General features: G+C 42.8%; 1 protein-coding gene across 2 annotated transcripts in view; it reads left to right on the top strand.

Moving 5' to 3' along the window:
• LOC144679568 (uncharacterized) overlaps window positions 1-13,483 on the top strand; it is a 237,123-nt gene that overhangs the window by 198,127 nt on the left and 25,513 nt on the right. The window contains exon 10 of one of the 2 annotated variants that reach the window (XM_078540072.1): window positions 12,212-12,308. The exons of the other annotated variant lie outside the window; for it this stretch is intronic. Coding sequence (XP_078396198.1) covers window positions 12,212-12,308 — 97 coding nt within the window. The remainder of the gene's footprint in view (window positions 1-12,211; window positions 12,309-13,483) is intronic. 2 annotated transcript variants of the gene reach the window in all.

Raw genomic sequence — 13,483 nt, 5'->3', positions numbered from 1 at the left:
ATGTGAATCCAGTCCCACACCAACATAGTTGACTGTTAGTGGTGTAGCCAGCGCCTGAATTGTATCAAGCTCAAGGAATCTAGAGGTGGGCATTGAATGTGCTCCTTGCCAATGATGCCCACATCCTGGGAATGAATGAAGTCCATATGTCTTGGAAGACCTACCCTGGCTTGTTGGTTTGTTTTGTGAGCGTTTGTCAAGCAAACATTTGAAAAGTACGGGAAAAGGAGGCATTGACTGGCACAGATTAAATTGGTAGAACTGGAGCTTCCTCTGTTGTCTAAAAGAACAACAGTAAAATGAGTTTGAAAAGTCTGGTGGTCAAGGGCTAACGGTATTAAACAAGCCAAAATTGAAGAGTTTTTAAAACTAACATCCCCTCAGCTTGATGAATTAAAAATTTCACGCACACATAGTTACAAAAAATACAAATTGAAAAATAACATGTGGTACTTTACAATAAAAGCAGAAAATACTGGAAATACACAGCAGGTCAGGCAACATCTATGGAGTGGGGAACAGAATGAACATTTCAGGTTGATGACCTTTCATCATAGCCACTTGACAAGCCACACAAAGAGGTTTTTGAACATAATGTTCTGAAAGGAATTTAAGATTATTTTTTTCTCCTCAGGTGATGATGCAACTTTCTAATCCTCAGTTCTTTGGAAGAAAGGTGACCTGTTACAGTCTACATTCTCATTGTGAGCCAATAATATCCAAGAATAGAATCATAAAATGCTGACAGCACTGAAGGAGCCTATTCGGCCTGTCCGGTCTGGAAGAGCTATTCGGCTTTTTCCTGTAGCCCTGCAAATATATTCTCTTTAGATAATAATCCAACGCCCTTTTTAAAACCATGATTGAATCAGCCTCCACCATAGCCTCAAGCAGGGCATTCTAGATCCTAACCACACGCTCCATAAAAAAATGTTTTTCCTCATGTATCCTCTGGTTCTTTTGCCAATCACCTTAAATCAGTGCCCTCTGGTTCTCAACCCTTCTGCCAATGGAAACAGTTTCTCTTTATCTACTAGACCTATCATTATTTTTGAACATCTCTACCAAACCTCCTCTCAACCTTCTGTTCCCTAAGGACAGCAGCCCCAGCTTCGCCAATCTATCTAACATAACTGAAATCTCTCACCCCTGGAACCACTCTCGTGAATCTTTTCTGCACCTCTCCAATGCCTTCACATACTTTGTAAACAGTGGTGCCCAGAACTAAAGTCAACTAGAGGCTGAACCTGTGCTTTCTAAAAGTATACCATAACTCCCTTACTTTTGTGCACTATGCCTCTATTTTTAAAGCCGAGGATCCCATATACCTTAGTTAACTGCCATCTCAACTTGCCCTGCTACCTTCAATGATTTGTGCACATATAACCCTAGGTCCTCTGTTCCTGTATCCTATTTAGAATTGTATATTACCTTTTGTTCATTTTTTCCTACCAAAACGTATCACTTCACACTTCTCTGCATTAAATTTCATCTACCACCTGCCTGCCCATTCCACCAGCTTGTCTATGTCCTCTTGAAGACTACCTTCTTCACAGTTCACAATACTTTCAAGTTTTGTGTCACTGCAAACTTTGAAATTGTGACTTACATGTCCAAGCCAGGATCGTTAATATAGATCAAGAAAAGCAGTGATCCTAATACCGACCCTGGGAACCCCAGTATATAACTTCCTCCAGTCTGTAAAATGACCCTTCACCACAACTCATTTAGCCAGCTTCATATCTATGCTGCCATTGTCCCTTTTCTTTGGCACAAAAATTATAATGTGAGACAGCAAGTTCACACACCAGTTCCACTACTATGCTCCAGTGAGAAATATTGATAGTGAAGTGGATAGCTGTGGACTCCAGAATGATATCAATGGTTTGGTTAGGCTGAAAGGTAGCAAATGGAATTCAACCCAGAGAAGTGTGAGGTAATGCATTTTGAGAGGGCAAACAAAGCAAGGAAATACACAATAAACCAGAGGATATTGAGAGGGTTAGAGGAAGTGAGAGACCTTGGAGTACATGACCACAGATTCCTGAAGATGGCAGGACAAGTAGATAAGGTGGAAAGAAGGCATTTGGAATGCTTTCTTTCATTAGTTGAGGTATAGAATACAAAAACAGAGATGTAATGCTGGAACACAGCTGGAGTTTTGCGTACAGTTCTGGTCACCACATTACAGGAAGGACGTAATTGCCCTGGAGAGAGTACAGAGGAGATTTACAAGAATGTTGCCAGGGCTTGGAAATTGCAGCTATGAGGAAAAATTGAGTAGGCTGGAGTTGTTTCCTTAGAACAGAAGAGGCTGAGGGGTGATTTGATTGAGATGTATAGTGGCCTAGGCAGAGTAGACAGGAAAGACTTGTTTCCCTTAGCGGAGAGGTCAATTATCAGGGGGCACAGAGTTAAGGTGATTGGTAGAAGGATTAGAGGGGATATTAGGAAAAACGTTTTCACCGAGTGGGTGGTGGGTGTCTGGAATTTGCTCTCTTGATTGGTTGTTGAGGCAGAAACCCTCAACACATTTAAAAGGTCCCTGGATCTGTACCTAAAGTGCTGTAACCTGGAAGGTGGGATTAGAATGGGCGGCTAGTGCGGACACATTAGGCTGAATGGTTTCTTTCTGAGCCATAACTTTTCTATAGTTCTATCCAAATTTTGGCTGAACACAACACATTATGGCAAATCTAGTGTGGTGACTGGTGCAAAAGCAGCATCCCAGGAACTTTTATATCTTTTGGCTACCAAGAGTTCCATCCTGCAACCCCAGCCTAATGGGTGTAACTCGGTTAGTTTTAACACGTCGTATACATACATCTGGCTACATTCAAAACAAGAAGAACTTTGTGCCAAACAACCGCATATGTGTAACAGATGTAACCTTGCATGTATGTGCCTCTACATGCACGACTGCATTTCACACGGCAGAAGAAACTGAAGCATTGCTGTGTCTGGGAAGTATATCCCAGAGGATGCAAGTGAAGTGGCACTGCTCAATATGCCTCTCTCATGCCAGACCCAGGTTACAAGAATGCCAAAACGTAATAGCTATTCTTTGTAGTATAACTGGTCCTTACAATCTGGAAAGACAGATATTCAGGAATGAAGTTGTGGAAACAGTTATGATGGAACCCACATTGATTAAATGTGATTCTGTTGTGAGAAGATAAGATACCAAGTTACTTAAAATGTGAGCATTATGAAAATCTGTGGCAACCCCAAACAAATTTTGTAACCTCTATCATATGATTTGCTCCTGGGCTGTATTTTAGGTTAACCATAGTAATGAGAAAGAATGAATGTATTAAAAAAGAAATTATAACGTTGACAATTGATAGAGAAGTTTCAGGCTTTGCTTTAAAAAAAAGGAAAAGCTATGGAGAGGTTAATTTAATACATTTATTGCATCTGAATTTTTAAAATTGAGTCTCTCATCTGAGTGAATCAACCAATTCCTAGGTATTCAGCTGGAGACCCTTTCTAGTTCCTGGTTATCAGCCAACTCTAAATTTATAATGGTAACTATGTTGCATGTGAATCCTGTGAATGAATATGGTTAGTTATGTATTCACAAAAATCAACTTTCACTTGCAATTTCTCTGTCAAAGGAGGTTTCTTAATGTAAGATTCAAGACTGCAAGGATCAATTTTTCTTTGTGACATATAACCGGAGAAATATCCTTCCATGCTAGAAGAAAATTGATGATGCGGATATTTGCCAAATGTTATTTAGATGGCAAGGATGTAATCAAAAACAAAACCTCAACAAAGGATATATGAAATGATGTATTACAGTTTGATGCACTCTGCAATGTTGCATCTATTTTTTCTTATGTCTGGTTGTTTGTTGCTCTGTATGGTACATCCCAGATTGCTGTATGGCTGCGCACACGCACATCTTAAGGGGAACATGGGTTGTGTGTGACCTGCTTGATGCGCTGTCTGGAGTACTATGTGGCCATGCCCTTGCACGGAACATTGCTTATCTGTCTTGGGTACAGGGCAGTGCTGTGGTAAACAGTAACTCTTACGCTGTGGTGAATAGTGCTTGGGGAAAGTACATCAGAGACTTAAGAATTAATTGACCTCTTTTACTTGTTAAGTAATTCTGGTATTGGCCTTTTTTAATAATGCAAGAGAAAAAAGCAGTACAGGTGATAGCCACAGATTCAAGCAGTGGTTTGCGAAGGTGGGTAATAATAGGCTTGTTTGTTGGAACAAAGGTTTTCTCGAACTTTGGTCTCATAATGTGAGTGACTTTGGCAAGACTACATTTATTGTCAGTCATTTTCCTAAAGCAACCGGGGGTGATGGATTGTTTGCTTTGTAATTGTATTTACAGTTTAGCAGCTTGGTTTGTCACGTCCGAGTGTATTGAGTCAACTAACCACACATCAGGTAGACCAGACCAGGAATGGATGGCAGGTACCTTCCATGAATGGACATTGTGAACCAATTCGGTCATTAAGACAATGGTCTTTTTTCATTCTGGTCTAAATCCACAGATTAGCACATTTAATGGATTCAGTTAAGGAATTTGCCAAACTGGGATTTGAATTTCAAAATTTCTAGGCATTTCCAGAACCATAACCATTACTTTCAGTCCTCTTTCATGAATGAAAAGTCACAAGAATTTCTGTTAGATATCCAGTCCACAGCTTCCTGTAATTACAAATAACTACTATAGCTCATCCATGATAGAACAGAGGTAACTCCACTATCCTATCATGTCTAATGCCAAATTTCTAACACGCCAGTACAAATCCCCACTTGTGCTGCATGTGTGTAGGTTGGCAAAAAGCAGCAATGTGTTGATGTGAGTGGTAGTCTTGAGAATTTAATCTCATTCTGTCAGCAGCTGTCAACCGAAATGGGGTAGTAAGATACTGGATACCTCAGCTCCCACTGTTTTGAGATTGTGAGTGCCCTTATCTTTAGATTGAGTCTGCAATTTTATAAAATTGGTACATTGGTATCTCCTTTCTTTCCCCTCTCTCCAATCAACTCTATGGCTCAGAATTAATGGTTTTGAGCACCAATAGTTTGGGGAAGTGCCAAACAGATTTTATAGGTCAAATGCCTTTCTTTTTGTCATGATTAACAATACACAAAAGTTACACTATGTTTTTATTCTTATTGTCAAATTTAAAATATAACCTCCTGTTGTAGGATCTGTGCTACATGCTTCCCCTGGAATTGCTCGGAGTCTGAATTTGAGTTCTTTAATTTCATTCTTTGCACATTGTTCACCTGCGTAAGATGTGGCCTTTTTAGCATGGACAAGAAGCACAGAGCAACATGGAAGCAGCATGAGAATTAAACAGAGAGGCAGCATCAGAATTGGCAGACTGCAGAGTGCCTTTCGAGTGGCCTGAGAATCAAACAATGTGGCAACAGCAGAATGCATCAAACAAATACTGACGGAATTTGCAAAAGTGATGTCATAGTAAACACAGAGGAGGAGGAGGAGGTTGCATCACAAGGAGGGGCGTTGTTGGTAAGTTTACAGGTAAATATTTAATTTAACCTACCTAAAACTTAGGATCAGACCTGAGCGTGTTCAAGGGCTGAGTGACAGAGCAGTGGGAGAGTTATAAGTGGCAAGCCCGAGAGTAAGCCTCAATTGGAGAGCCCAGAGGTAAGGAATACCAAAGTGATTGCTAAGTTTTTTGTCCAGACCAGGAACAAGCCTTGAGTTTACTTCTCAGAATTTTAAGTCGTATTCTAATAAGTCCCGTTGAATACACATTCTTTCTCATGTGGGAACTCACTGACACTTCTCGTGTTTAGGAAGTGTCACCAGCTGGAGGAGCACGATCTCTGGTTTCACTGCAATGCATCTGCTAGGCTGTGAGCTACGTTGGTGGCGTGCTTCAGGAGGTGGTCATCCCACAGTTTAAGATTATGCATGCAGAGAGGGAACGGCATACTGACAAGGAGGACTGGATAGGTAGTACAAACACATCAAGGAAATAACGCAATAAATAGTTGAATGCTGAGAATTGTAGAAGGACAGAAGGAGTTTGGAGTCCATGTCCACAGATTGCTGAAGATAGCAGAGCAGAAAGATAAGTTGGTTGAGATGGCGTATGGGATACTTCCCTTTAATAGCCAAAGTATAAAATACAGGAGCAGGGGGCTAGAATTGTATAAAGCACGAGTTAAACGACAGTTAGTGTACTGTGTACGATTCTTGTCACCGCATCACAGAAAGGATATGGTCACACTGGAGAGCAAACAGAGGAGGTTTACAAGGATTTTGCCAGGTTAGGAGAATTATAGCTATGAGCAACGATTGGATAGGCTGAGATTGTTTTCTTTGGAACAGAGGTAGCTGAAGGGACATTTAATTGAGTTATTTAACATTATGGAAGGCCTAGATAGCATGGATAGGAAGGACCTGAATTATGCTGAATTTAAATAAGACACTTGTTAGACCTCAGCTGGAGGATTGTGTACGGTTCTGGGCGCCACATTATAGGAGGGATGTGAACACATTGGAGAGAGTGCAGAAGAGGTTTGCAAAAATGGCTCCAGGGATGAGAAACTTGAGCAATGAGGATAGATTGGAGAAGTCGGGACTGTCCTCCTTGGAGAGAAGAAGGCTAAAAGGAGATTTGGTAGAGATGTTCAAGATCATGAGGGGGCTGGACAGAGTAGATAGGGCGAAGCTGTTCCCGTTCGTGAAAGGATCAAGAACGTGAGAGCACAGATTTAAAGTGATTTGCAAAAGAAGCAAATGCAACGTGAGAAAAAACTTTTTAACACAATGAGTGGTTTGGGTCTGGAATGCACTGCCTGGAAGTGTGGTGGAGGCAGGTTCAATCGAGGCATTCAAGAGGGCATTAGATGATTATTTGAATAGAAACAATGTGCATGGGTACGAGGAAAAGACAGGGCAATAGCACTAGATCATAATGCTCATTTGGAGAGTGGGTGCAGACACGATGGGCTGAATGGCCGCCTCTTGTTCTGTTAAGATCCTATGACCTAGAGCCCTTAACAGGAAAGTTAATAACCACGGGGCATGGATTTAAAGTAATTGACAGGACTGGAGGGGATTTGAGAATTATTTTTTGACCCAGAGGATGCTGGGGGTCTGGAACTCACTGCCTGAAAAGGTGGTGGAGGCAGAGACCCTCATCATTTAAAAAGCACTTGGATGTACGCTTGGGCCAGAATCTTCAGGTTGGCCCTGCTCGCCGACGTGTAAAATGACACGCGGTGACATAGAGCTTGCTTCCCGAAGTCACCGCGGGCCATTCCAATTTTCAGTTCGGCAGGCACGCACTGGAATCGGCTACGCGCCCGCTGAACTGTCAAAGGCCTATTAAGGCCATTTAAATAGTAATTGAAATACTTAACGGAGCTGCCTGTTCAACCTTAAGGTTGGCGGGCAGGCGAAGAGCCCAGGCAGCCTTCGCATTTATCATGAAACCTCATCCCCAGGCGGGATGGGGTTTCATGAAGTGTTTATGAATTGAATGAAAGTTTTTATTAAAGTTCATTGACATGTCCCAGCTCATGTGATATCACATGAGAGGACAAGTCTTAAAATTTTTTTTTCTTTATTAAAATTTTTAAAAATCAAATTAATCTCCCTGAGGCAGCTCTGAGCCTCAGGAAGATTTCTGCACTCTTTCACGTACATGCAAGAAAGAGCGCAGGCCCCCACTCAGCCTACTCCCCCTGCCCGCATTGGCTGCGCACCCGTCTGCTCCCGCCTAACACCCCTGACAGGGAGGAAATTCTCCCCTTGAAATATCATTACCTACTCATCTACTCAACAACAGCCAAGAGCTGTAAATTGGGATTAGGCTGGATAGCTTTTTCTCGCCTGCACAGACATCATCGCCTGACTTCTACCCTCGGGGTGCACCCAAAGTTGCTGCATCCGGAAGTGAATGTAAAATCCACTCCCGGCCATGTTCGCACTGTGAATGTGATCTTACGCTGCGTACCCAATTAAGGCCTGCCCCCTACAGGAGAAGAGCAGCCATAATGCAATGGAGCGCCAAATTCCACAGATTCCAAATCTGTGCATCCTCTCGAAGCATGAGAGCGATGCACTGGAGTTGGACAGCCACCGGCCAGCTTGCTCCTCCAGTCACGGTGAGGCGGGGGTCTCGGATGAAGGTAAGAGTGCAAGTGACAGATGCATGTGCGGTGGGTACTGGAAACATACTGGGCTCTTCTCACCAGAAACTCAACTGTCGTAGTCAGAGAGCCCACTGAAGCTCCAATGTAGTTGGCACCATGCAGCAAGTCACCACTGCCTCCTCAGCCCGCCTAGCATGCATAGTGACTTTGATGATTGAATGTATGATCTTTTGTCTTCCCCTCGCCGGCGACCCTGAGGACCTCCCATTGAGCTCCGAGGAAGTCATCACATCTGCGCCAGTGTCACATTGTCTGTCTGAACCAGGCACCAGCGCAGATACTCATGTCGGTGGGCATTAGTTATTCAGCTCCGTGGGTAATGCCGAGTGGTGAGGGCACATCACACTCGCATGAGGATATGGCAGAGGCAGAGAGGTCCCAGGTAGCCAACAGTGGGAGCACAGCTGGATATTAGGACCATGCTGCGTCCAAGGCAGATGACAAGCCTCTGGAGTTGTCCCTCAAGCAGCAGATGCTGGATTCCAGTGGGTTGCACGGGGAGAACTGGCAGAGATCCACAAGGGTCTGTGTGCCATGGTCTCCATCATGGAGGATTCCATATGGAGCATTAGTTCGGCTTTGACCCTTAACACCGAGTGTACGTAAGTTGAAGGCACCTTGAGCACAGCAGGGTCGTGTCACGGGTGATATTTTTTGCATTAATTATTCTGACTTTTATGTTAGGGATGGACACTTTGTTCATTCTTTGTTCATATGAAGTAACATAAACATTTATTTTACTTAAATGGGCTGAGTTGGCTAGATGCTATTAATAGGTGCAGCACAGGCTTGTAAAAGTATGGCATTGTGTGGTGCTGGCATATTGGATTGGGTTCTCATTTATTGACAGTTAGCAAAGGACCTCTGCCTCGAGGTCCTCACCCTGCGCCTCCCCAGGCTCTTCCTCTGAGCCATCACTTGAGTCATCCTCCGTGGCCTGTGGAGCTGTCTCGCTTTCCCCCTTGCCAGATCCAGGTTGTGCAGGGCGCAGCATGCCACGACTATGAGGGATACATCCTCTGGCAGATACTACAGTGCTCCCCCTGACCGGTCCGGGCATTTGAAGCGCATCTTCAGCAGCCTGATGGTCCTCTTCACCACTGCCCTTGTGGAGGCATGACTCCTGTTGTATCTCTCCTCGACCTCAGTTCTTGGTTGACGGAGTGGGGTCATCGGCCACCTCTTCAAGGGATAGCCCTTAACACCCAAGAGTCATCCATCTACTCGTGCAGGAGCCACGAGCAGCCTTGGTACCTGTGAGTGCTGTAAGTTGTAAGCATCATGTGAGCTCCCAGGTTAACGGGCACAAACTTGGAGAACCTGTGTCCTGTGTTCACAGACGATCTGAGCATTCATTGAGTGGGACTTTTTGTTTGTAAAAGCTCCAGGCTCACCTGCTGGCGCCTTCAATCAATTGCACCCTGGACACAGGGGAACCCACCCATCGCAGCAAAACCTCGTGATCTCTCCACCTGACTCGCCTCACCTGTCTGGAGGTGGATGAACGTGTGGACATGTCTAAAAATAGTCATCAGTTATGAGCTTGACACAACTGTGTGCAGCTGATTGAGAAATGCCACACAGACCCCCCACTGAATCCTGAAAAGAACCGGAGGCTTAGAAGTTGAGGGCCACTGTGACCTTCAAAGCCACCTGCATGGGGTGTCCGCCCATGCAGTTGAAGGTGACTTCCAGGCCTATCATGTGACATATTGTTGTCACTGTGTAACTGGAGAAGCAGAGTCTTCTGTGACACTGGACCTTGGACATCTGGAGGTAGTTGGAGTGCTGTCTGAACTCTCTAGGCGCTGGGTAGTGGCGTCTTCAGCGTGCCCTCCCGCCTTGGTCTCCCTGGGTGAGCCTGTGCCTCTCCTCTTAAAGGTCTGTTCCTGAGATGATGCCCGCGCTCACCTGGCCTCCTCTCCTTCCTGCCTCTCTCTTTCTCCCAGAGGAGGTTCCACCAGTGGAATACACTGTCCCTGTTAGCTGGGATACATAGGAGCATTGCCTTGAAATGAAGGATCACTGCACTGCAATACTCAGAGGAACCTTGCAGGGAAGATAACCTGAGATGCAGGCTTGACAATCAAACAAGATGCCAAGAAACTCTGGGACAACTCTGCCAGTGCTTTGCTGTGTGAGTACAATGACAGAGAAAGTGCTGCTGCTCCGGGGGCCTTTCCGCACCTTGGAACGCAGGATTCAGGCCCAGGGCCCAAATAGCCTCACCCTGTGCCACAAATTTTCTATGTTTTTGACATGCTTACTTTATATTTATTATTTTTGTCCTCTTCGGAATAATACAATGTTCTTGATCAAAATAATTTGGCATTAGGATCAGGAAGTTATAATGATTCCTCTGCAATGCTTTGCTCATGGAAAACATAGAAATCATTAGTAACTTTACTGAAGTAAAATTTCTAGTTTTGCTGAGGTAGTAATGATGATCTACATTGTGGATTTAAAATGAAATTACTCATACAGCATGAAAGAAACATGAGGAACATGTTATTTAAAAATGTTGAAGAAATAAATGATCAGTCAGTATTGAAGAGGTCAGTGAGATGCACTTTCTGGGGATAAGTAGGCTTGATTTTATGTGCTTCATTTATTGGGTGTAGGAATAAAAATTAGTTTTCATTGTATGTTGCAATAAAATATCATTGCTATTACTAGATCGTGTTATTGAGGATTGCTAGTTATCAATCTGAGGGAGCAGTCAACAAAGAACAAAGAAAAGTACAGCACAGGAACAGGCCCTCCAAGCCCGCACCAATCATATTGCCCGTCAACTAAAATATTTTGCACTTCCGGGGTCCGTATCCCTCTATTCCCATCCTATTCATGTATTTAGTCCACTGAATTCATTTTCATGTGAATTTGGTTTGCTAGAAGTCAGAATTTGATGTTGTCATTCCTTAATTAACTACTTTTATAAAAATGAAAATGACCATCTACCACCAGGGGAGGATACCAGGATTCATGCAGCAGTTACAATTTGCATAGCAATCCCAGGTTTAGGAATAAAAATCAACAATGTTTTCTGCTTCTGAATTCCACCAGTGATCTCTGATTTTCTCAAAACTGTCCTGCCACTATTACTTAGATAAACACGGTTTGCATCATATCTCTCTTGAAGTTGTGGTCATGAAACAATAGCTCCAACAGAATTTTTAGTTTATATATACATGGAAATAAAACGTTGACAGCATCAGGCTTAATTGTGATAATCCTCAGTGAAATAAACCACTGGCACTCAGTAAGGCTCACTCATGATTAATGGTGACATAGTTGAGGTAACAGACCTTTAAGAGATGAAGAAGAAAACAGAAAAACCCTTGGAAAGAATAGTGCAGGTTCGTGCTCCCAGTATAAAGTTTTATTTTCCATTACGATACAAAACTGGTAAAGATCCAACTGTTGATGTGGATGTGTATTTGTGAAGTTAATAACATCATTTCTGAGCATGCTCTGCAAATAAACTGAAGATCTGTACCATCCATTACTGATTATTCCCCATTCAGGCTTTTTTCAATTGGCATCCAAGCTGTTCTTAAAGACTGAATTTGTGCTACCTCTATGGTATTATTACTTGATATGCCTGAAACATTTGCTATTGGAATAGTTCCATTCTGCGAGGAGAGTTCCAAAGTACTGGGGGGATGGTGGCATGGTGGTGGTAGGTAGTGTACTAAAGGATGATGCCAAACAGGTAAAAAGATTGTATTGACTAATTTGTTTGAATCTATCTTGTTAGTAGTGTTTTATAATACAATCTAAAAGTTCATATTCAAAGCAATAATTTGTGAAATTCATGGAAAATATGGTAACTGATCTTTCATTTTGCCCAATGAAGCTAATCATTACAAATAAGAGTTGCATTATTCAAGGCAACTCAGAAGTAAAGGGAGAGGAAACACGGTTGTGAAATGAATTCCCCCTTTGAAATATTATATTGTAACGTGAAGATTTTCAGGCAAGATTTGTGTAGACCCTTGTAGAAGATGCTGCATCTTTACATTTTTCAATTCTTTCTTATTAGAGACATCTTGAAATTTAAACCACTGTCCAGCACAACTACTGTAACAGTGATCACAGGAGATTATTATGATGAACAGCTTCCTGACCCTTTGAATAAGGCAAGTACTGTATTATAATTAATGGCGACCACAATGTTATCCCTTTAACCTGCTGAGAATCGGAAAATCCATTTGAATGCATAGTAGAAATCCATTTGTAACAGACTTTGATTTGACTTGTACAATAGTTTATCTATGCAACAGCAAATACCTGGAAGGGATTGCATGGCTAAAGCCTCCTCAAGGAGGACATCTAACTCCTAAAATGAGGTGGCACTTTTGAATTTAATAGGGGTATGTTATGTTATGTTAATAAAGCACTATGAATTCTCTGGGGTGGTTTTATTTGGTTTTAGGTTCTATCTTTTAGTTGCTGACAGCTGTTTCTCTGAAAATCAGTGATTTCTGTGTTATTAATGTGTGTTATGACCTCCACATAGAAGAAATTATGGTTGTCAAATAAGCACCAGGCTTCAATGGAAAATATGAATTTATAGAGAAATAATCTGCAGTTGATTATTAGAAAATAATAGGATCTTTATAATTACAAATCATTAATACAAGTTTCTAGCAACAAAAGCTCATAATGCAAGGTCTAGCATGATGCCATGTGATGTAGAGCCCTGAAGGTACAAACAGGAGTGATACCCAAAGTGTAATGTCACACTGCCTTAACTACACAGTTTAACACTGACAGCAAAACATTGGTCCAGATTCTGCACTGTACAAACAACACCCACAATTCGTTGCACTTCGAATTGCCCACAAAATTTTCTGGGCTTTTGAGCACAACTTACTTTAAGGGCAGAATTTAAGCGGGCGCACAGTGGCACCCCTCCGATCGGTGCCCCCGATTGGGAGCACACCGCCATTTTACGTGGGCAGGCTAACTAAGGCCCGCCCAGCGTGACGTCCGCAAGGAAGCGCTATGCGCTCCCTGTGCGGGCAGGGGGGGATTCCCTGAGCCGAGAGTGCGCTCTTTCGCACATGCGCACGAAAGAGCGCACTCATCTCCCTGAGGCTAAGTGCTGCCTCAGGGAGATCGGCTCCACATTAAAAACAGGAAAAAAAAAATTCCCTGGCATGTCCCCTGATGTGACACTGTCACATGAGTTGGGACATGTCCATCACTTTTACTGACACTTTTATTAAACTTTTAAAAACCTACATGAAACTTCACCCCGCCTGTGGATGAGGTTTCATGTTTTTTCGAATGCTCGCCTGACGTCATCTCA

This window comes from Cetorhinus maximus, chromosome 4 (genome assembly GCF_964194155.1).
Source record: "Cetorhinus maximus chromosome 4, sCetMax3.hap1.1, whole genome shotgun sequence".
In the NCBI taxonomy this organism is placed as follows: domain Eukaryota; kingdom Metazoa; phylum Chordata; class Chondrichthyes; order Lamniformes; family Cetorhinidae; genus Cetorhinus; species Cetorhinus maximus.
This window is presented reverse-complemented; position numbering and strand designations above follow the sequence as displayed.